This window comes from Haliotis asinina, chromosome 4 (genome assembly GCF_037392515.1).
Source record: "Haliotis asinina isolate JCU_RB_2024 chromosome 4, JCU_Hal_asi_v2, whole genome shotgun sequence".
In the NCBI taxonomy this organism is placed as follows: domain Eukaryota; kingdom Metazoa; phylum Mollusca; class Gastropoda; order Lepetellida; family Haliotidae; genus Haliotis; species Haliotis asinina.
Genome location: NC_090283.1, coordinates 2,084,299 through 2,108,861, shown reverse-complemented (window position 1 = coordinate 2,108,861; position 24,563 = coordinate 2,084,299). Strand labels below are relative to the sequence as shown.

General features: G+C 39.3%; 3 protein-coding genes across 3 annotated transcripts in view; 2 read left to right on the top strand and 1 right to left on the bottom strand.

The window, feature by feature from the left end:
* LOC137280706 (ankyrin repeat domain-containing protein 7-like) overlaps positions 1 to 24,563 on the top strand; it is a 160,196-nt gene that overhangs the window by 9,979 nt on the left and 125,654 nt on the right. The window lies entirely within an intron of this gene.
* Positions 10,719 to 13,285, top strand: LOC137282050 (myb/SANT-like DNA-binding domain-containing protein 4; the record flags this gene model as incomplete). Its single annotated transcript, XM_067813800.1, has 5 exons — positions 10,719 to 10,960; positions 11,837 to 11,904; positions 12,282 to 12,428; positions 12,609 to 12,716; positions 13,014 to 13,285. Coding segments are annotated over 5 exons (837 nt in total), but the record flags the coding sequence as incomplete, so codon positions are not given.
* Positions 13,581 to 15,778, bottom strand: LOC137280708 (putative nuclease HARBI1). The gene is made up of 4 exons (XM_067811932.1): positions 15,364 to 15,778; positions 15,015 to 15,127; positions 14,601 to 14,712; positions 13,581 to 13,960 (listed from the first exon to the last, which is right to left on the bottom strand). The coding sequence occupies exons 1-4, from the start codon at positions 15,776 to 15,778 to the stop codon at positions 13,581 to 13,583; spliced, it is 1,020 nt and encodes a 339-aa protein (XP_067668033.1).

Genomic DNA, 24,563 nt, shown 5'->3' with positions numbered 1-24,563 from the left:
GTTTGCGTGTGTCTACGGATATTTTAGAAAGGATGACTGCCTACGTTACATCCGAAAATCACGTGCTTGTCACATCAACACGCCGCTGGATAGATATTTGGACATCAAAGACCCAGAGCTTCAAACCCCCCAAAGCAAAAAAGCTTGAGAAGCCGGGGTCCAGGGCGGAGACCTGGTCGGGGGTCAGGGAGGCGAAGCCCCCCTGAAGCTGAAGAATGGTAGTGTTTTAACACCATATAAGTGATTTAAAATGAGTGAAAAAGTGGCTTTGATTAATTTACGTAATTTTTTTTTAAAAAATGCGTGAGATTATCAATGTCTGCCGTGAGAGCGTGACAAATGCTTAAAAACCGTGAGTCTCAAGCCAAAGGCGTGAGAGTTGGTAGGTCTGAAGACCTAGCTACAACCACTAACCAGCCGAACAAAGCCGTCGTCTCTACGACCGGAACAGGTCTGAAGTGAGCTCAGACAGTGCCACAATATCCAGGGAACCGCTCGATATATGGACCCCCATCCAGTTAACAGATAAGGTTGGAATACTCGTTATGCCCCAGTTAGTACATAGAACGTACATGTAATCATAGAACCATGCCCGGTACACGGACTCCATCTTACATGGGGTTTTACAGGACTCTTGAGTACTTTGGATCAGGAGCCAACTACACGGACATGGCCTACACTTCGATGTTGGCAGTTCACAAACATCGCAAACTGACGGCAGTACAACGGACTTATCCAAACCTCGTATATGGCCCACTCAATCTATTGTACAAAGTAGTTTGTATTTTTTTATACTCTATAGTTAATATACTGTCATATATAGTGGTACCTGATTCTTATATCATTTTTGCTCCCCTTACCAAAACAAGCAATGGTGTTCGGACGCTGGGATCGCTGAATACTTGTAACAAACACAAACAATGTTGAACCAATAAGACAAGCACTTTACTGTCATAGTGAACGAAAAAACAATGTACAAAATTGTTACACATGTCGTATACAACTGCGCCAATACAGCTCATTATTAAACGATCAGTACTCAGTATATCTTCACATCGGTAGGCATCTGTTCCTTGTAACAAATGTCATCGAATGTTGAATCAGTCGTGAGTGTCAGAGGCTTCAATACACCCCAAACCACGTCGACCCAATGATGACGCAACAGGACGCATGACGTTACACCTGGTCCGTTGCCATTCCTGAAGGGAACGTTGTTCCAGTTGCTAAGCGTTGACAGGTGCAAGTGCAGGTGATGGTTTCCTGATTTGTCGATCCATGTAGTCCCATTAGTATTCTATCGGATTCATGTCGGGAGAACATGCTGGCCACTGCAACATAGCAATAGCGTTATGCTGAAAGTCGTCTGTTAGCCTTGCTGTATGAGACTTTGCGGGATCATGTTGGTAGACAATGCTACATGATTGTTGCTGGATAAACTTAATGGCAACACAGCTCGGCACATAACTTTATACATATATCTTCGAGCATTCAATCTTGTTTTAGGTCGCGCAGAGCTCACTCGACACCATTGTGCTATAGGCTCCAAATGGTCAGGCTTTATGAACGCAGTCAGGCACCAAGCGTTTACCTACTCGTCTGCGAGCACAAATCCGGCTGTCATTACCGTGAAATTAAAACCTGCTTTTGTGGGTGAAATTCACATGTCGCCAATCACACATCTGCCGCTTGCCTGGCTCTTGTCAAATGACAACTTCAGTTTAGAAAAGTCACAATAAAAACTGACGAATTCCACAGTGGGAATGACGTGCTTGAATACATGTTCTCATAGTCGCCTGATCTCTGTATGCCAACTTATGCGGTGTCCATGTGCCTTCACTAACTGTAAGGTCGCCGTTACAAAACGCTATCTCGATTGAATTGTCCGGCCGTGGTAATCAATTCGTAATTGTATCATCTGGTTCCCCTAATGCTGGTCTTTAAACATACATACCATCTGGTCTCCCTAACGCAAGTTTTTAAATATATCTACCATCTGCACTCCCTTATACTTTTTTTTAAAAATATATATACCATGTGGTCATCCTAATACTGGGTTTTAAAAAAGCTATCTACCCTCTGTCCCCCAAATGCTGGTTTTAAATAAAATTTACTATCTGGTAACCTTAAGCCAGTCTTTAAATGTGTCTACCATCTGGTCCCTCCAATGCTGGGTATTACAAGAATATCTACCATCTGGTTCCGCAAGTGCTGGTTTTTAAAAATGTTTACTGTTTGGACCCCCTATTGCTTGTTTTTAAACATATGTACCATTTGGTCTCTCTCATGCGGGTTTTTACATACGGTCTCCCTAATGCTGGTTCCAGATATATATTCCGGTCTCCCTAATGCTGGCTCTGTATATATGAGAATTAAGGAGACCGAAAAACACGTATATGCTGTATTTTATGATTTTTCTTCGCATCATCTTTTTTGTTGAGATGATTTAGAGTTGCAATAAACCATTAACCCCCCGGATGCCACAGGGACATATATGTCCCTCCTCTTCACCTCTCACTTTGAAGTCCAATAAAATTCTAAATATACCACGCATATATAAACACTTCACAGTTTTGGATTCTGCGGAAAATTCCCTGTTTCTTGATACCATCCACTATTATCTCAGACCAAGCCAAAGTGCTTAAAATTGCCTTTCAAAAAAGACTTCATCGTAAATGTCGTCATTTTTCAAACTGTACAAAGTCGAGATTCACAGCGTTATTTGCAGTATATTTTGAAATGTGAAAATCGGATGATTACTGAGACTAATAAATTTCAAAAATATAATATTAATGATCATTGATATCAAATGTTCATGTAACCAGTAATGATAATTCTGAAACGTCGCCGATGAACCCAGAATCGGTTGGGATGTTTTCGAAAATACACTTAGACGAACGCCGAAGTGTGCTTTCCGCCATTTTGCTTAGTGTTGTACAAAATCACGTTTCGAGAAGGCCGGTATTGAGACGCCTACAACATCACGTACATTTCATAGTCAGCTGCGACAAATGCATCAATCAATTCCCCACACATCTTACAATCAAATTACAAATGGTCTTTGTCACCATTGCCAACTGTCTAGGTAAAACGAAACGAAAGATAATTGGTATGAAAACGAACGCTGTGCTCGAAAGACGGCGCTTGTTTGAAATGTAAACAAAGAAAAAAATCCAATTTTACACTGCGTAGCATTTTCGGTAATATTCCAACATCCAGCCGTCTAATCATTGCTTACAATGGTTCAATACGCTTAGCATATTCAAGGGAAGAGAGTCGTAGCAAAAAATAGCAAATTAAAAATAGATACAATGAAATAATTTGGTAATTCATAAGAAACTGTCACACTTTTAGTGCAGCATGACGCCATGACTGACGCAAAATCACGCACAACGACAACGGTACTTATCGGCATTTCTGGCTTCTTCCGTCATTTACAATGTAAACCATAAAAACATATAACAACAATACACAGATAGTCAGAATAATTCTGATTACTTACATCTCACATTTATGTACAAAAGATCCCTGAATCAAGGAAAACGTCCTCGCAAAATCCCGTGTACCCTTGTCAGCGAAGCCGCCATTTTGAAAGAAATCGGTCATCGGTAGTGATGTCACACGTCAACATTGTTGCACATATTAGGCAATTTCTTGGAGGTGAACGTCGGTTGAACAAGAGTAAACACAATGCACATACCATTCCGATTGCACTTTTAATACTGTGATGTCTATTTTGCGTATCGTTCCGATATTTTTTCATGAAACTGATTTCAGTATGTACATATATCCATGTTCAACACCGTATCACATAAGGATATAAGGTATGCGTTTTTATTCTTTGTAAGCTTTTAATTGTTTGAATAATATTTACATGGGAAATTGACTCGGTAAGTGTACTATACCACATTTTAAACCTCTACACAAGTGTTGGAAGATCACACGTAGCCATTACTGCAACATGTGCTTTAGTTCCCGTGGTGTACAATATTCAATACGTTGGGACAAATATTGCAGTTTCATATGAACAGGTTAATAAACATCGATTTAATTCCAACTTATAAGTAAAACTGATAACATTAATGAAAATGATTTGTACATTTTATGAAATGTAGGGGCACACATACTACTATTTAAAGGAATTGTCTTGTTCATTGTATTGGTTTGTGTCGTTTTTATAGACAAAACAATTATGAATATTGATTGACCAGGTTCGAGTTTGTCAAAAACGTTTCATGATTCATTATCATTTATTTTCGATAATAAAGTCAATTCAAATTCGATTAAAATATATCTGATGGCAGAATATCTAACTCAAACAATATTTATACGAAAATTGTTAAGAATATGTGAACCAGGTCATGCCTTAATTTGGACAAGCGTTACGTCCATATTCTATTACTACTGTACTGAAAAAGCGATCTCTTTGTACCTTTCATTGCATACTTATGAAGTGAAATGATTTCATAATCATAAGAAGAAAAGTCTGTTTCCTAAATGAATACTCAATGAATATTCAGGTGTCGTGAAAATGTGATTTACGCTAAACTGATTCTAGACAGTGCGCGTGTAGTAGTTATGTAGTAAAACCGTCTAATTGTTGATATATTCAGGACACTATTTCAGTGATAAAACCATTCATTGTATATTCTGGCTAAAAAGTGTTGAATTCTGACACAAAAGCCGAGGTCTTTTACACACTGAGTGCATATTAGGACGACACGAAATGCACAGAACATGCCCTAACGTCAACTAAAATGTCGCATTATTTTCAGTTATTTCATTACATTTGAAAATGTGGCTGTAACTCCGTTAATAATGATACAAAATTAATACAAATACAACTACACAAACAGGAGAATATGGGAATCTAAGAACTAAAATATGTATCGGATAGGGCCATCCAAATCGCTATTACCTGCTTTTTCATGTAGTACACTGGCGTCTGTTCTTACAAATTGTGAAACTACCAAAACGTATCCTCTCACATAGGGGAACTTTGTATTGGAATAGTTTGGTTCACTGTCAACAAAACATAACGGAAATATACTGTCCGTATCCACAGCAAATTCTCTCCATGTGATCTGAGTTACATTGACCTAATGTAAAGCATAGCGGAGTTATGCGCCCTTTTCTTTATACGTGCATGACCTCTCTGTCGACTTTTGACGTCATAGAAGAAAATCGATTTTTGACATTTATTGCAGGTAATGTTTGATTCTGTGAATATGACGTTATGCATTAGCACACACATCCATTTCATATACACCTATGTCGTTCAGATACCAAGCTGTATTTTCTTCGCTCACACTTTCCGTAAAGATGCCAAATTAAAAAAGTCGTAACAGAGTGCTTTTATTGGTGCACGATTAAAAACGGAGAAATTTACTGTTTTTCAACACACACAAATGTTTTGTACAAATTTTAGCAGAGTCTATTTCTCAAACCCCTGAGGTAGCCGCAGTTATATTTATACCAACGGTTAGGAAATTAAATATTCTACACTTCTGTGCAATTTTATAGCCGTACGTAGATCCAGGACCACGCGAGCGCAAATAACATATACCATCTGTATATCCGTGTATAACGCTATCTGCATGATACATACATCACGTACACAGCTCTCTCACTAACAATTCTGGTTGTTTGTCAATAAAAGTTGTTTAACAACAGAATATACACGTGGTCCCCCTAAGGCTGCTTTTTACATACGTTCCCCCTAAGGCTGTGTTTGTACATACGTTCCCCCTAATGCTGGTTTTTACATACGTTCCCCCTAATGCTGGATTTTACATACGTTCCCCCTAATGCTGGTTTTTACATACGTTCCCCCTAATGCTGGTTTTTACATACGTTCCCCCTAATGCTGGTTTCAGATGTATAATTATGTAATAATGTCATGGTTCCACCGACCTTCACCTCAAAGAAATTGCCTAGTATGTACAACAATGTTGCCGTCACTACCGCTGACCGATTTCTTACAAAATGGAGGCTTTGCTAGCAAGGGTAAACAAGATTTTGCGAGCACTTTTCCTTTGATACGACGATCGTTTGTAGATAACTATGAGATGTAAGTAATCAGAATGATTCTGACTATCTGTGTATTGTTATATAGATCTGCCGTATTCATTCTGCGTGGTTTTGCATCTGTCATGACGTCACGCTGCTCGGAAACTTTGACATTTTTTTTTTTAATTTCAAATCAGTGAGTTGTATCTACTTTTAATCTCCTATATCTTGCTACGATACTCTTCCCATGCATATACCAAAGGTACTGAGCTATTCAAAGCAATGAACAGACGGCGGGATGTCGGAAACATTCAGAAAATGTAAAATCGGATTATTTTTGTTTACATTTGAAACAAGGGCAGCCCTTCGTTTTCACGCCCAATGTATTTCGTTTCATTTTATCTTGACAGTTGGTATTGGTGACAAAGACCAGTTGTAATTTGATTCTAAAATTTATGGGGGATTGAATGATGCATTTGTCGCAGCTGAATATGAAATATACATGATGAAATAGGCGTCTCAATACCGTCTTTCGCGAAAAGTATTTTTGTAAACACTTTCTAACATGGCGGAAAGCGCTCTTCGGCGTTCCTGTACGTGTATTTTTGTATCATCCCAAACGATTCTAGAGTTATCGGCGACGCTTCAGATTTATTTTTTGTGGGATTATGTACAACCGATATCAGATATCACTAATATGCCATATTTGAAGTTCAACTGACCCAGTAATTGAACTGGCCCGTAATTTCGTGTTGTGTAAAACTTGACGACATTTACGATGAGGCCTATTTGGAAATGTAATTTTAAGCACATTAGCTTTGTCTGAGATATTAGTGGATGGTGTCAAGAAACAGGGAATTTCCCCCAAAATTCAAAAGTATGAGGTGTGTTTGTATCCGTGGTATATTTAAAATTTTATTGGACTTGAAATTGAGGGTTGCAGAGGAAGGACGAACATATCCCTGTGGCATCTAGAGAGTTAAACCTGGGATAGCTTTATAGGAACATGATGCTGTGTGCCTCACCGCTCCTCACCCCAGCACCACACAGAACAGGTTTATAGGTACATGATACTGTGTATCTCACCCCACCCACAATACAGAACAGGTTTATAGCCACATGATACTGTGTACCTCACCCCACCCCCAATACAGAAGAGCTTTATAACCACATGATACTGTGTACCTTACCCCACCCACAAGACAGAACAGCTTTATAGCCACATGATACTGTGTACCTCAACCCACCCCCAATACAGAACAGCTTTATAGCCACATGATACTGTGTACCTCAACCCACCCCCAATACAGAACAGCTGTATAGCCACATGATACTGTGTACCTCACCCCACCCCCAATACAGAACAGCTTTATAGCCACATGATAATGTGTACCTTACCCCACTCTCAATACAGAACAGCTGTATAGCCACATGATAATGTGTACCTTACCAGACCCCCAATACAGAACAGGTTTATAGCCACATGATGCTGTGTACCTTCCCAGACCCCAATACAGAACAGCTGTATAGCCACATGATATGTGTACCTCACCAGACCCCCAATACAGAACAGCTTTATAACCACATGATATGTGTACCTTACCAGACCCCCAATACAGAGGAGGTTCATAGCCACATGATGCTGTGTACCTTACCAGACCCCCAATACAGAACAGCTTTATAACCACATGATATGTGCACCTTACCAGACACCCAATGCAGAAGAGCTTTATAACCACATCATATGTGTACCTTACCAGACCCCCAATACAGAACAGCTTTATAACCACATGATGCTGTGTACCTTACCAGACCCCCAATTTTAGAAGAGCTTTATAACCACATCATATGTGTACCTTACCAGACCAATACAGAACAGCTTTATAGCCACATGATACTGTGTACCTTACCAGACACCCAATACAGAACAGCTTTATAGCCACATGATACTGTGTACCTCACCAGACCCCCAATACAGAAGAGCTTTATAACCACATCATATGTGTACCTTACGAGACCCCCAATACAGAACAGCTTTATAGCCACATGATACTGTGTACCTTACCAGACCCCCAATACAGAAGAGCTTTATAACCACATCATATGTGTACCTTACCAGACCCCCAATACAGAACAGCTTTATAGCCACATGATACTGTGTACCTCAACCCACCCCCAATACAGAAGAGCTTTATAACCACATGATACTGTGTACCTTACCAGACTCCCAATACAGAACAGCTTTATAACCACATCATATGTGTACCTTACCAGACCCCCAATACAGAACAGCTTTATAACCACATGATACTGTGTACCTTACCAGACCCCCAATACAGAACAGCTTTATAACCACATCATATGTGTACCTTACCAGACCCCCAATACAGAACAGCTTTATAACCACATGATACTGTGTACCTTACCAGACCCCCAATACAGAACAGCTTTATAGCCACATGATATGTGTACCTTACCCCACCCACAAGACAGAACAGCTGTATAGCCACATGATACTGTGTACTTCACCAGACCCCCAATACAGAACAGCTTTATAACCACATGATACTGTGTACCTCACCAGACCCCCAATACAGAACAGTTGTATAGCCACACATAATATACGGAATGACTTGTCTTTAAATTGACAGTATTGTAGTCAATATCTATGTTTGTGTACTCTATTGATGTATTAATATCCGGAAGATTGTAAAACGATAGTTCTATGGTTACCATTAGCAATGTTAGAGTACTTTGTGAAAGAAAAGCTGAAGAACTGCTTATGATGCAAAACATTTTTTTCTCGGGATAGTAAGGAATGATCTGACGGTACGTTATCTGATCTTGTAAATTCAGTGTGGTCTGTCACGAGTTACCTCCCCTTCCCGGGAAAAGGTTTTGATCATCTTAACACCATAACACGTACTTTTCCTGAATCTGTGTTTACACAAGGCACCGATATAGTTTGTGTATACATGTAACTGCCGGGCGCTTGTCAAACTATTGCACTAGTCTGGTGGTTAAGAAAACGTTAAGGTGGGGAGGGAAGGTGTTATCTCTCTCACCGTTAACGCCCAGAGAAATACGCATACAAGGAAAGAATTAAAAGAAAAACGTTTTGAAATGCGCGTTTGAGTTTTGATTACTTGAAATGCGCGTTTGAGTTTTGATTACAGCCAATACAGTTTCAGAATATTATCTGACAACACAAATTACTGGAGACAGTGCTAGTACACGATGCTGGTGTTGCGGTTCAGTTAGGTTTAGCCTCAATGACTTATCCATCACTTGGTATTGGCTGTTGCTTAACGCACTGGGGTACTTAAATGTACTGATCAATATTTTCCAGGCTTCGACCTGAAAATAGTGGAGTCTGGACCAAACAATCCAGTGAACAAAAGCATGAGCTTCGATCTCCGCAAATAGGTTAATGATGATATGTGTCAACTAAGTCAGCCGGCCTGACAACCCGATCAGGTTAGTTGCCCCTAACCACAAACATGGGTTACTGAAGATCATTTCTAACCCGGATCTTCATTCATAACGCCTTTGAATGCGTAAATAATGGTGACTTGATCAGACAATCCTGTGATTGATGTCAGGAACACCGTCGAGAGCACCAAATACATATATGTTGTTGTATTGATTGTTACTATGTTTTCTGTAATTGTGTGGTGTGTGCACCTCGCGTCAGCACGTGTCGAATGTAAGAGAACGTACGTCACAACCTTGAAGTCAGTTATACCTGGTGATAAATCTTTACGACATTTGATGTGTTTTATACCTTTGCATCTGTGTTTCCGTTACACTGGGCATATTGTAGAGACAATGATCAGTTTTACCCCATATGGAATCTGTACAACCAGATAACTAAGACATAGAACGCAGCATAACCTTTGTTTGTCCCATGTGACTGGGGTGAAAATGTCCATAGTATTTTGAAGGCAGAGCTATCATTTTTTTCGCGGAGGTGTTTGTACTAAAAATTCCTTAAACTCGTATTACACAAGGATAGGCGGTTTTGACATCAAAGTTACATGACCTGCTGTCTTAAAATTGCGGTAGTAATTAATGAGTATAGGTGTTGACAATAACTGCTACAGAGATACATATAAGCGCATATCTCGGGTAACATGTAGACTTCAGCAGACAAATCCACGCTACTTTCGTTATTCAGTCCATTGGCGTGTGCACCTGTCTAGTGACTGTAAAACGTAAAGTCAGCCGTGCCTTAGATCTCTCAACTTATTATTATAAATGTCACCAACATCTGCAATACATGATGAAGCAGCACAGTAAATGTTGACTGTTGTATATCGGGCAGATTCAGGCGTGGCGGTGTGGGGAAGGGGGCGGGTATGGTCGTTCATTAGCGTGGCGGGCTGCGGGGATTACCGAGCACCACATGCAATCGAGCGCCAAAGTCGGTGTTTCTCCTCTCGTGACACGTCACAATGACGTCATAACTCGCACCTCAGCGCGACCAGTGTCGCTGGTCTGGCCCCGATTTCTCGAAACAAACTTAAGTTTTTACTCAAATCTCAAACTGAGTTTGAGTTTTTTACTCAACTGAGTTTTCTCAAAATTTGAGTATCTCGAAGCAATCTCAACTCAAACTCAACTGAGTTTTAATTTGAGATCTCGCCGAATAATTTTTGTCCATGTTGTAAGCGGTTTGAAGTGCCCGTAACTTCCGTTTCTAATGACAACAACATCGTCTGCTACCGACTCGCAACATCGTCTGCTACCAACTGGATTGTCCTGAAGCCATGAATGCGTCTAAGGTTGAGGGTAAGCGGCGACCAAATTGGTCAGAGGAGGAAAAAACCTATTTAGTAGAGGAAGTAAATAAACGACTGGATCGTCTATCATCCAAATTCAAGGGGTGTGGCTCCGTCAAAGGGACAAAGATAAAGGAGCAAGCGTGGATGGAGATCGCGGAAGCTCTCAACATGTAAGTTGAATATGAAATATTTCAGAATCTTGTCCTTGAGTTACTACTGCCTATAAATACAACTTGAAGGTACATTCTGTCACGTAAAGGTTGAAATAAGTCTTCTAGTCTTCTACATTAATCATCTCGAAAAAACAGATTTAGAAATTTCATCTGGTCAGATGCCGATCGCTTACTCACTACCGAGTCCGATTTTCGATCACCCACAACACGTACGTTTTCAATATTGTCATTTTTCACGGATATAAACATACATATAAATGTCAACCTGACTAATAATATTTTTTTGTGCATAAAACATGCACGATGAAGTCACAAGAATAACACGTTTTTCACTGTGCTTGACATTGAAATGATCGATGTGGTTTATCTCTTGGCATGATGGCATATGAACTTGAATTACAGTCCTGAGAACGTGTCAGTACATCTAGTCAAAAGTTTCCAATATGTAATCATGGAGTATCTTGATAATATATTGTGAGTGAATAGAATTGTGGGGGCAAATATATGCAGTCATTACAATTCTCTGATCAATATTTATCTATTTACTTTTGACCATCCTGAAACCATGTCAATTTATGTGAATACTGAATATGATTTACACAATAATATTTTAAAACAAGAAATGTAAATCATCAAATTTCAATACTATTTCAAATCCTATTTTTATTCATCTGTACCATTAAAAGTCAACTGAAAATATCTAACAAAATGTCTTTTGGACTGTGTCACTATTCAAACTAGAAAATATATTGCAGTATATGTTCATAATGTGACCAGAGATAATAGAACAGATGGTAACTTGCAAATATTAAATCTGTGCCAATAATTTAAAAATAACTGAAAATTATTCATAACATAATGTTATTGTTGCAGGAAATCCAATTTGGTAAAAAGAACTGTGGAGGAGGTGAAGAAGCAATATGCTAATATAAAGCAGAGAGGTATGAAAAAAATATTCAGTACACAATCATAATTTTCAAACATGAAAGTGATTGATTTAGAAGTAACTGTTAATGGAAGACATACCATCAATTCCTTTCAAATGTATATCAGTCTCTGGACTGAAGTCCCAAGGACAATGCAATTACAAATATTAATACATGTCATATACAAGTAATGAAGTAGGTGAGTAACAATTCAGGGTAGGTAATTGAAGTTTGAAAATCCTGTTATGATTTGGTTTTATGTCTTTGGCAATTCATAGCTGATAGTATATTAAAACTGTAAATGTTACATAGTCATAAATGCAAATATGACAGTGTTTTGTGAGATTATTACACCATATAAGAAATACATCAATATATTGTATTATTCACAGCGAAAGACAAAGCAGATGCGATACGCCGCCCCAAGACAGGTGGTGGACCGAAGCCCTCATCACCCTCTCGACCTGAGGCTATGGTGCTGGAGGAGTTGTCAGACAGGCCTACACTACAAGGCCTGGTAGATGGGTTTGACTCAGAAGGTACAACCTATTGCATTTGATGACAGTTTGTCCTTGTACCTTTAATTACTACAACTGAAGACTGATAAATATGTTTTGAAGTCAAAACTGAGTAGTTGCGATAAAAATATTATGAGGTCTATAAATAACTTGCCTTAAGTTAAGGCAGATTACCCACTTATTGAGTATTATTTGTTTCAGATTTCAGTAGTGTGATCAGCTCCATGGCAGTGGAGGGATGTTTACCTAATGGTGAAGCCCACCTACCCATCAATGAGGAATGTGGCCTCACCAGTACTTCCATCCCCAGTGAGTATAACCAATGTAACACATCCGTGCACAATATGCCCTCTACTAAAAGTTATGAAAAGAAAGGTATTTTCCAAAGCTACTAGTTCAATCTTCAAAATCTTAACCTTTGTTTGTATCTCTCTGTAAGTTCAAAGTCTGAACAGATCAAGATGCTCTGCAAGATTAATGTTTGAGGATGAAATGTCAAAATGTCTATCAGATAAATAGGCACAGTCACATCTACAGTATTTTAAACAATGAACCTGATAATCATCAGAATAAATTTTAGTCCCAAACTGGTGATATTTGTTCCAGATTGCGACTTGCCTGTCAATGTGATCATTGACAATCAGGGTATCCTCCACGTACCCTCCACATCAACTACAAAAGAGAGTAAACCAAGCAAACGAAAGCTTCAAGATGAAGAAGTGTCCGTTCTACGAGCGGAAAGGGACAAGTACATTGCTGAATGTGAAAAGTTGAAACAAGAAGCAAATTATTTCAAAATTAAGGCTGAGGTGGAAGAGCTAAAAAAACAAAGATTACAATTGGAAATTATGAAGCTGAAATGTGAAAATGAGTATTGACTTATGATGTACATACCATCAAAATATCTTATTTGTACATAAGATGATTAAGACACTGACAGTTTGTTTGTTCTTTACATTATACGGTGGAAGCTGTCACAACCGGCATCTGTCGGATCTAGTAAGTTCTTGATACTGGCATAGAAGCTCAACCCCACCCATTTTTACATTTATCGTCAGCTCTACAATATGGCACATTGCCTAATTCAGAATATTTCTTCAGTCCCAACGAGTGCCTGCTTTGAGAGCTTCCACTGCATAAGAAGTCATAACTTGAAAATAATTTGTAAACTTTTCAGGTGAAGTATGCCTGGCAAAGATAATTTCTAACATTTGTTCCAGTCAATTCATCAGCAACTTGGTCAGTGAATTTATCATCATTACAATCATCGTAATGAACATTGAATACATCTTGTCTTGCAATGCCAATATTATGTAATATTACACTAGTTACAATCACATCACAAGCACGCTTGGGTGACATGCGCAAACCACTATGCAGACAAGAAAATCTTCGCTTAAGAATTCCGAATGTTTGTTCAATAAGAACTCTGGTTTTCGTTTGACTTCTGTTGAATCTCTCTTGAGCCCTGTTTGCTGGAGATAGATACGGTGTCATCAGGTATGACTTGCACGGGTAGCCAGAGTCCCCTAGAAGTAAACCCTTGTAGGTACCTGAAATATTATGCCAAATTACAAATCTCAAGTATTCTTTGCTTATTACTGGTATATGATATCAGTTGGATGAATTTAAAGGCAGGAGGATTATTGTACAATGAACTGGATCAGAGGTTTGGATATGATGCTTTACTATAGCTGGTTTATCACATCATCTATGTATCATATATAATCAAATATGACTCATCGGTATTACTATTAGTAATTTTGTGTACCTACTCTAAGTGTTGTGTGAGTAGGTGGATTATTATGTACTTGTACCTTATCAAGTTTGGTTTGTATGACTGCAGTTTGTAACATATGCTTACATGTATGCATATATTAAGTATGTATTGTGTTCACGAAATGTTAAACGTAATTTTACGTTTACGTACAATTGGATAGTTGTTGTTTCACAACAGTCATTTTGTATATATTATTTTCAAGGGTTTATTCACAAGATCCACTGTGAGGGATCATGAAATCCCAGGAGATAAATCTATAAACCCTTCAAAACTATTTGTCATTACTAAATCTCAACAAGATATCATTGTTACACTAGTAATTTCACACTGACAAAAAATTGGATTTATTAATTTATTCTCATTGCTCTTAATACTGGAGGTCTTATGATACATTAGTTATTGGTCTTACATACCATTTTCGAATGCAAGACTGATTTTACTGTCCCGGAAAATTCGACTGTCATGTACGCTCCCAGGCCACTTGGCCACACAGTTTGTAACTCTGAACTGTGCATCACAGATCATCTGCCTCAAGGAAAAAAGATTATTTGCAGAGGAAATTTAACATTTGTGTTGATTGTGAACTCAATATTATGTGGTCACATTTTACTATATCTTCATAGATTAATTTTAATAAACAAATTCAATTTTAATTAACAAAGTTATTTTTCATTTACTATGATGCAAACAATTACAATGCAATAATCATAACTTTCTTTGAAACTAATTCATTGCTTTTTATTTTTTGACATGAAGTTCCATGAATATGAACAATCTGAAGTATGGAAAATATCCTTCATTGTCAGAATTTCAATACATTAACTCACCTGAACATTGAGTGAATGGAACCCCTTCCTGTTCACATAGTCACCTTCATCTTTACTGGGGGCTGTGATCCTTATGAATGTCCCATCGACACATCCCAATACGTTTGGAAATCCTAAAAATGTATAGAGAATTATAAAAATTTAACACTGAATCGAAAACGATACCATAGGCAATATCTTTGTAATATTGGGACATTCAGGGTTGATTTTGGTTATTCCGCTTCGCAGTTCAACTTTTACATTTCGACACCGCATTTAGATTGATCTCCCTTTACATCACATTAGGTAACGATTCCGTACCGTGGTTTTGTTATGATATCTACTCGCTGAGAATAATAAAGATTCTTACCTGCAATCTTGTAAAACATGGACTTGCATGTGTCTGTGTCCGCGGGCATCTTAATGAATCGATGTGCCAGGGGAACAAAAGCTCCGCAAAAGTCCCTGATTGACCGATAAACAGACGATGCGGAAATGCTACGGTAAGTATCGGCAATCAGGGAACAAAACCCACCGGTCGCCAGAAACCGGAGGGAGACGAGCACTTGCGTCAGAGGAGGCAGGGGACAGCTCCTAGCTGTCTCTCTCCTCAGCTGGCCAACTATCAACGACACTATGAAGAGAATAGTGTCAGGCCTGAAACGATAACGCGCAAACACCGATTCCTCCGACATGGTTTCCAGAGGGTTGCTGCGGTCCATCAACCCTCTCTCCACCCTAGCTTTGTTTCTCCGACGGCGTTGTCTCCTTCTCCTGTACGCCATTTTGATCTCAAATAATGACTTAAGTTACCTACCTAGCAGACTCAAATAATTTGAGTTTTTAACTCAAGTTGAGTCGAAAAAAAACCTCAGTTTTGTTTGAGAAATGCATTTTGCTGAGTTTTCTCAAATTTGAGTAAAAACTCAGACTTAAGTCTGAAAACAGACTTAAGTTTGTTTCGAGAAATCGGGGCCTGGGCATTTCCCGGCTGGCAGTGAGAGGTGTCTGTTGTGTGAGGACGGTAGCGGGGTAAGTTTGTTATCACTGTATTTCCAACCATTAGTTAAACAGATGCAGCTATGAACAGAGCTGAGTGGACAATACTACTGTAGGATACAGGCAACAGGTACTTGCATGTTAAAATGTGGCTGGATACCATGGTTAATGTAATAAATTAACAAAACTAGTAGAATCTACTGCATGAACTTATAACACGTATGAAGGGATAAGTGTTTGGGACTGGCTGCAGGGGAGGAAGGGGGATAGTGTTTGACACTTGCATATATTGTCAGAAGAAGATCTGTACTTATCAGGAAAAGGTCAGGGCAAAGTCAGATAATTTTGGTCTGCCCTGACTGGGAACCCTGGATTAGTGTTCGTGTGCATGGTAGCTTCATGAGTAGAAATTGCTGTGAAACTTGTGGGGTCGTGGAGAAACTCCTAACACCAATAAACAGCCGCCACCATTACCTTTCTCCAGTTTGCTCTGTTCATAAGCATTTACAAAATAATAAATGTAACTTGATAGACTAGTACTGTTGATAGACTTTAGAAATAAAATGTTTAGAAGGCTACATTTACATTGACTAAACAAGACAAAAATAATTTACGTGTGCATGTTTTACATTGGACGGCGATTGTAGCGTCGTTATTTTGTAAAGCGTAGCAATATATGATTTACAAACACGGCGGTGAGTTTATAGTGTTAGCTAGTCGGGTTTTCAAGAAGGTGATGTTTTCAGTCTTAACACCTTCAGTATGGAACTGTGAAAGTCTACACAGCGCACTGTAGAATACACCTGTTGTCTGTAATCCTGTAATAATTACGAAAGCAGGGACCCGTAAAGTGCAGATGTCGCAGAGCGTGTTGAATTCCACTTTAACCTGCCACCAACAAACGTTCCCAGGCTACAAAGGAACCCCATGTTTAGTTATTTTCCGATGTGGATGCCCTGGTTATGGTGGGTATGACAATTTTGCTTCTATATCCAGGGGCAAGATATTAAACGGTATATACCACAGTAGAGTCAGTTTGACCTCCGTCGCTCTGTTTTCTATATCACTGTTCGTAATGAACAATAAATGAACGTCCTGGCAAATGCATGTGAACTATGTGAACCTGTTGTATGTAAAACAATACGCCAATATTCTGACAAGCACACAAGCACTAGGGTTGACGGAACCCATTCTACCAGAATAAAACCTACTCAACCCTAGATGTATGTTGTCAAGGGAGACTGCCGACCGGGAGACTGGGTGTCATACATATAAACATATAACAGTTGACTGGATGTTTGTTTTGTTATTTACAGGTCCAGTCACAGGGAAGAAGGCAGACAGCCAAGGTAGCGTACAGCATTATATATAAGTTGATGTATGATGTCAATTCAGGTGAAACCACCTTAAATAATAATACCACTGCAAGTCAACATATGTTAATGCTTCCACATTGTTGTAGTAAGTTGTTTCCTGGGCAATATATGATTCCTGTGTTGAAATCTACTACAGGACATATAGTCTGTGTTGAAGTGTGTTCTGCATGACATATTCTGTGTTGAAGTCTACTACATGACATATTCTGTGTTACAGCCTGGAGCGAGATGGAAGCACTGAAACCTGGACGAACACCGAAGTACCTGGTAGGTGGGAGGGTGTGGTGATGCAGATATTCTAGTCACTAGTATACCATGGTGTCAGGCTCTCAGATCTGTCAGAAACCTTTGTCCTTTCTAAACACAATCCCGGTGTCATCTCCTCGAAAACTGTACCATACATTCTGCTCATTGATATATATGTTATATATTTGTAATCTAACACCATCGATGATAAATGTAATTAAGAAACAACGCAATCAATGTAATGTAATTAACATAATGTAATGAATCTGGTTTATTCTAACCCTCATGTTTATCTCCACAGCCACGAGCAGGGACACACGGAAGTCTGGGACCCCATCAAGACACACGAGGTGGGTGGAGACAATGTCACGTGTGTTGTAGTGGGGAGACAACTCTCCACATATTCACAAAACTGTGTTAGAACAATCAGTTTACATTCTCACGATGTTAACATTCTAATGATGTAGGCATCTAACGTGTAAAAGTATGAACTAGTTCTTGTCATTCCCTGACAGTTTGTCGTCAGCCATGATACATGTATAGACTATGTATCAAGAGTTTTGTATCATCAGTGTAAGATGTGAACAACGCAGCTGTAAGATAAAGATGTCCGACCTGAGTACAGAGTTTACTTTGTGTTACAGCGACACCGACTCCCTCACGTAGAGACGCCCGGGCAGACGCCGACCTCCATGACGCCTGCAGGGCGGGAAAACTGGTGGAGGTGAAGCGGATCCTGGACACAGGTCGGGCTGACGTCAACAGTAGAGATGGAGTCGGGAGGACGCCGGTGATGACGGCAGCACTGCGGGGACACAGAGATGTGGTGGAGCTGCTTGTGAGTCGAGGTGCTGATGTGTCACTGGTGACTGATGTCGGTTACAACATCCTTCACTTGGCCTGTTGGGGAGGAGACTGGGAGACGGTGGAGTTTGTGCTGTCTCTGGACGCGGTGGACGTCAACGCCAGGAACAACGACGGGAGGACCGCCGCCGACGTGGCGAGAGACTTGGGACATCGTCAACTGTCGGATCTCCTGGTGTCACGTGGTACACAGTGTTGTGTTATGTAGTGTTGATGTAGACAATGATGGAGGACATGTCGTTACTGACGCTGTCGTGGTTTGTGCCGTTCACGTCGTTGCGTTGTTTATAATTCTTTATCAAGGTGAGAATATTTGTTGTGTTTGAGGAGAAATAAAATTTGTTGAGAATATTTTCAGACATTTTGTTGTTTATGGAACTTTACAGAATCAGGTAAGGACATTGTTGACTGTAAATGTTGATGATATGTCGTCGGTATATGAACCCTGCATCTCGTGATGTAGTTCTGTTTTAATCATGTGTCATAATTTCCTCGTTAATCGTGAAACAGACAACAAAATGTTTGTTTACATTTGGCTGCACTCTGTGACCTCAGACTGAGCCGAGGTTCGCCAGCTGGCGCGGTGCCACATGTACAGTGACGTCACACTGCTGATGACGTCACGATGTTGTGATCAAGGTACCGAAGTGGCCAGGTGTTATCTGTGCCTTGTGTTTCAGGGCTGCTTAGTGCCAGGGTTACGGTAGCACCTGTGCAGAGCAGCACAGGGCGGATCAGGGTATCCTTGTTGTTAAATCACGCCGAGTACCTGGTTTGGATTCCCATGGATACGATGTGTGATGCCTATTACCGATGTTGAAGGCCGTAATACTGTTGGGATATTCATAAGGCCGGCGGAAAACCAAACTCATAAAGCGTTTCCTAAAGTCTGCGTGATTTTGCGTCAGTCATGGCGTCACGCTGCACTAAAAGTTTGACAGTTTCTTACGAATTACCAAATTATTTCATTGTATCTATTTTTAATTTGCTATCTTTTGCTACGATCCCCTAAATAAACTAAGCGTATTGAGCCTTTGTAAGCAATGATTAGACGGCTGGATGTTGGAATATTACCGAAAATGCTATGCAGTGTAAAATTGGATTGTTTCTTTGTTTACATTTCAAACAAGCGCCGTCTTTCGAGCACAGCGTTCGTTTTCATACCAATTATCTTTCGTTTCGTTTTATCTAGACAGTTCGTATTGGTGACAAAGACCATTTGTGATTTGATTCTAAGATGTGTGGGGAATTCAATGATGCATTTGTCGCAGCTGACTATGAAATATACGTGATGTTATAGGCGTCTCAATACCGGCCTTCTCGAAACGTGATTTTGTAAACACTAACGAATATGGCGGAAAGCGCACTTCGGCGTTCGTCTAAGTGTATTTTCGAAAACATCCCAACCGATTCTGGGTTCATCGGCGACGTTTCAGAATTATCATTACTGGTTACAGGAAAACTTGATATCAATGACCATTAATATGTTATTTTTGAAATTCATTACTCCCAGTAATTATCCGATTTTCACATTTCAAAACATATAGTACTGCAAATAACGCTGTGAATCTCAATTTTGTGCAGTTTGAAAAGTGACGTCATTTACGCTGAAGCTTATTTTGAAAGGCACTTTTAAGCATTTTTGCTTGGTCTGAGACAATAGTGGATAGTATCAAGAAACAGGGAATTTTCCGCAGAATTTAAAAGTGTGAAGTGTTTATATATGCGTGGTATATATGTACAATTTTATTGGACTTCAAAGTCAGGGATGTAGAGGAAGGACATATATGTCCCGATTTTCCTCTCCGACGTCAAACGTCCACAAAGACCACACTCACGCACGCACGCACGCACGCACGCACGCACGCACACACGCACACTATATTTTCGCAATGTGTTGTTCACAGTAACCAATACAAAAATCCATATTGTAACCGAATACGAAGTGTCACAAATTATAAGCAATTATAGAAAGCACGAGAAGGGTGTGGCGAGTTAAATGGATGGTTCTATCCACCATGTAAACTATTTCTTATGCTTCCATCCTCTCGTGAATGTGAAGATGTATTTTGACCAATGTTGCACCATTATCAACAGAGTACCAGCATCACCATCACGTGTACTGCTGCTACTGAGACACCACGTTAGTTGGCGCCATGGCTTGTTTTGTGTGTAAGTAACGTCAGAGAAAGACGACATTGGTGTGTGGATTTGGACAAAAGCGAAAGACGGGGAATGACAGATTATCCTTCCAGATTATCTTATATCAATTAGGTAATTCTCTCGCACCGGGTTATCGCCAAGGCTCGAAAATCACGAAATTAATATAATATGGGAGAGATGGTGTTAGCTGTTATTTTTATTGCACATCTAAAACCGCAAAAATGAAAACAGCAGTTTCTCTGTGAGAAAATCTGTGACGTGGGGAATCACCATATACCAACGCGTGTGATGTGGCTTCATTTCCAAGAATTTCATTGCATTACCGCTATCTTAAACAGGCATTATATATATCACTGAATTGTCTGGTCCAGACTGGATTATTTACAGACGGCCGCCATACAGCTGGAATATTGCTGAGTGCGGCGTAAAACTCATCTCCCTCACTCTCTGTACTTACACTACAAACAATTACAACATTGTATAACACGTCACAATTTGATTCTGGACTCACAAAAGCCCTAATCAAGAGTGACCAAACTCCAGTGACTATGCTGGGACACATTAATAAACGGTGTTGTGAGATCTTTAAACTGTATTGAAATATGTCTTGCCAATTCCACTGACATTCACCAAATGTACCTACCTAGTAGTTTTTAGTGTACCTACCCAGTTTAGCATGTTTCGTTTTAATAGTGTGGTCTCCATTTTTAGTAATTCCCGTTTGCCCGTCCCGGCTTTTCTTCGTCCGAGGTTTTATGGGGTATTCTCCTATTTGTCAGACCAGAAATTATCTACAACAGGGTAGGTCACTCGCTTGTTTTCTTTACCATTTGTACTAATTAGTATGCGCCTCCTCATGCTCCAATGCACACAGTGACCTGATTCGTCTCCATCGCAACTTAGGCTGCGTTTAACAGTACTTCAGCCAGTTTACTGTATCAGTCGAAATCTTAAAATGAATGAATGAATGAATGAATGAATGAATGAAAAGCAAGAAGTATATGTGAATGAATGAAAGAAATGATAAAAGAAAGAAGTGCATATGTGAATGAATGAGAAAGATATAATAAAAGAAAGAAGTACATATGTGAATGAATGAAAGAATAAATGATACACCACGGCCCTCCCTTCCAAAACATGCTAAAGAATGCAATGAGTGAGTGAGTGAGTTACAATTGTCACATCGGCAATATCTAATATCTAATATCAAAATTAATTAAATGTCTACTATAAAACCTGTCAACGAAGGACAGTAAAACAACTAGAATATCACAAATGGAATTAAAACTAGCATGGAAAGTTAAAAACAACATCACCATTAGGACAATACACTATAAAATCAGGCTATAGATCGCCAACAACTGAAGGCAGATCACCAAACTAGGTACCATGGGGACTTACAGTACCTTTGCTACCTGCATGGACCCTAGTTGGATTTACATCATCCCTTCAGCTGCTGGCGAGTGTACAACATGCTAGCCAAAATTAAAACAACAAGAATACTACGATTAAAAACCTGGTAGATTTAAATTTACATGGAATGTTTTCGGACTTACGTACCCTCTCAGGAGGACAATAATTTTACAATACTTCAACCCCCTTTGAGACTACAGCCACCAATGATCAATGTTCCTAATCTATACTACCATCCCTTAAAATACAACTATCTACAGAACATAGCAATTATAATTCAACCAGGAAATCAATTTCCTTTAAAAATCCAATAATTAAATGAGCATTTACTGTGTTAAAGAGATCCGAAAGTGTTTTTACATTAAAATATTTATCCCTTATGATGGAGAATTCAACACAGTCAAGCAGGATATCCTTGACCGTGGTTCTCTCACCACAACGGATGCAAAACGGAGGATCTTCACCTTTCAACAGGTATGCATGTGTATACCTTGTATGACCAATACGACATCGTCGTAATATGACCTCTTCAATTCTGGACTGACAACCCAAGTGGGTATAACCAACGTAGGGTTTTATCTCATGTAATTTATTGATACCCACTTGGGTGTCCCACTTCTTCTGCATCAGATCACGGATATAAGATCTAATGGTGGCTTTGTAATCACTGTAAGGAATAAGAAATGGTGTCACAGATTTGTTGAGTGCTGCTTTAGCAGCATGGTCAGCCAATGTGTTACCAGAGATTCCTACATGGCTTGGGAACCAACAGAAGACGACGTCGTATTGGCCAGTAGCAAGATTATTATACAATTCAATAATTTCAATTAAAAGTGGATGTTTACAAGAAATATTTTTAATAGTTTGAAGGCAAGAAAGAGAGTCTGAATAGATTATATACTGTTTATGCTGAGAGTGTCTTTGAATATATTTAAGAGCAGTTAGTATTGCGTTAGCTTCAGCTGTAAAAATAGAACTGTTGTCTGGTAATCTAGAAGATATTGTTCTGGATCCAATGACAGTGGCACAAGCCACTGCGCCACCGTCCTTGGACCCATCTGTAAATAAGGATTTATAATTGCTATATTTATGTTTTAATTGATGATATTCTTGTTTGTATTGTAATGCATTTGTTGCAGATTTTTTATACGTGGTCAATGTTAGGTCCACTTTGGGCCTGACCAACTGCCAAGGAGGAGATGAAAGAAGACGGGAGGGAGCTATGTTTTCCAGCTCAATGCCGGCCGAAGAAAGAAAGGGTTTAATTCTGTGTCCTAGAGGCGGGACAAGCGAGGATTTCTTCGTGTATAAATCCTCATGAAGGGGAGTGAAAACGCAGTTATAGGCAGGGTTAGAGTCATTAGAGTATAACTTAGTAATGTACTGTAAAGCTAACTTTATACGGCGCTGCTCAAGAGATGGTTCATCAGCCTCAACGTAGAGACTGTCAATAGGTGAAGTTCTGAAGGACCCAAGACAAAGTCTTGGGCCTTGGTGGTGGACAGAATCGAGAAGTTTAAGGTTGCTTTTGCAGGCTCCGCCATATACGATGGAGCCATAATCAAGTTTTGAACGGACCAGTGATCGATATAGGTGTAAGAGGGTCGCTTGATCCCCTCCCCACTTTGAGTTGGAAACAACTTTCAACAAGTCGATAGCCTTAAGACATTTAGTTTTAAGGAACTTAATATGAGGCAGAAATGTTAAGTGGGAATCAAAGATTAGGCCCAAGAACTTGGCTTCCTTAACAACTCTGATGGGAGTGCCATCTAGAGATAGTTCAGGGTCCTTATGTGGCTTATAATTTCTGCAAAAATGTATACAATTAGTTTTGGATTTAGAAAACTTAAAGCCGTTTTCAAGACACCATTTATTTATTTTGTTTAAACACAACTGCAGTTGCCGTTCAATAGTATGCATAGTTTTCCCACGACAAGAAATATTAAAATCATCCACAAATAGCGATCCATCAATTGAATCATTTAAAACTTTTGATAAACTATGTATCTTTATACTAAAAAGAGTGACAGGCAAAATACTGCCTTATGGAACACCCTGATCCTGATTGTAATGATCAGACAGGGTAGAACCCACACGGACCTGGAATTGTCTGTCATTTAAAAACTTGGCAATATATTCAGGCAAACGACCTCGCAAGCCGAAGTCATGTAAAAATGTCGTAAAATGCCATATTTCCAGGTAGTGTCATATGCCTTCTCAAGGCAAAACAAGATAGAGACAGTGTGTTGTTTTTTGATTAGTGCGTTTTTAACAAATGATTCTAAACGCACTTAGTTTTTTGGCATATATGTTTCTCAACAAAGAATATTTCTTTTAGGGTTTTTGTAAATGAAGTCATATCAGGATGTATATTCTTAATACTACATATGTAAATGTGTCTTTTGGCTGCAAGGGTGATGTGGTTTAGTAATGTATTTCGGTTTAGAGTACCAAACCAAACCATATGTTTTGTAAAGTGAAATGGATGAGGGAATGAATTGTTGAGCCA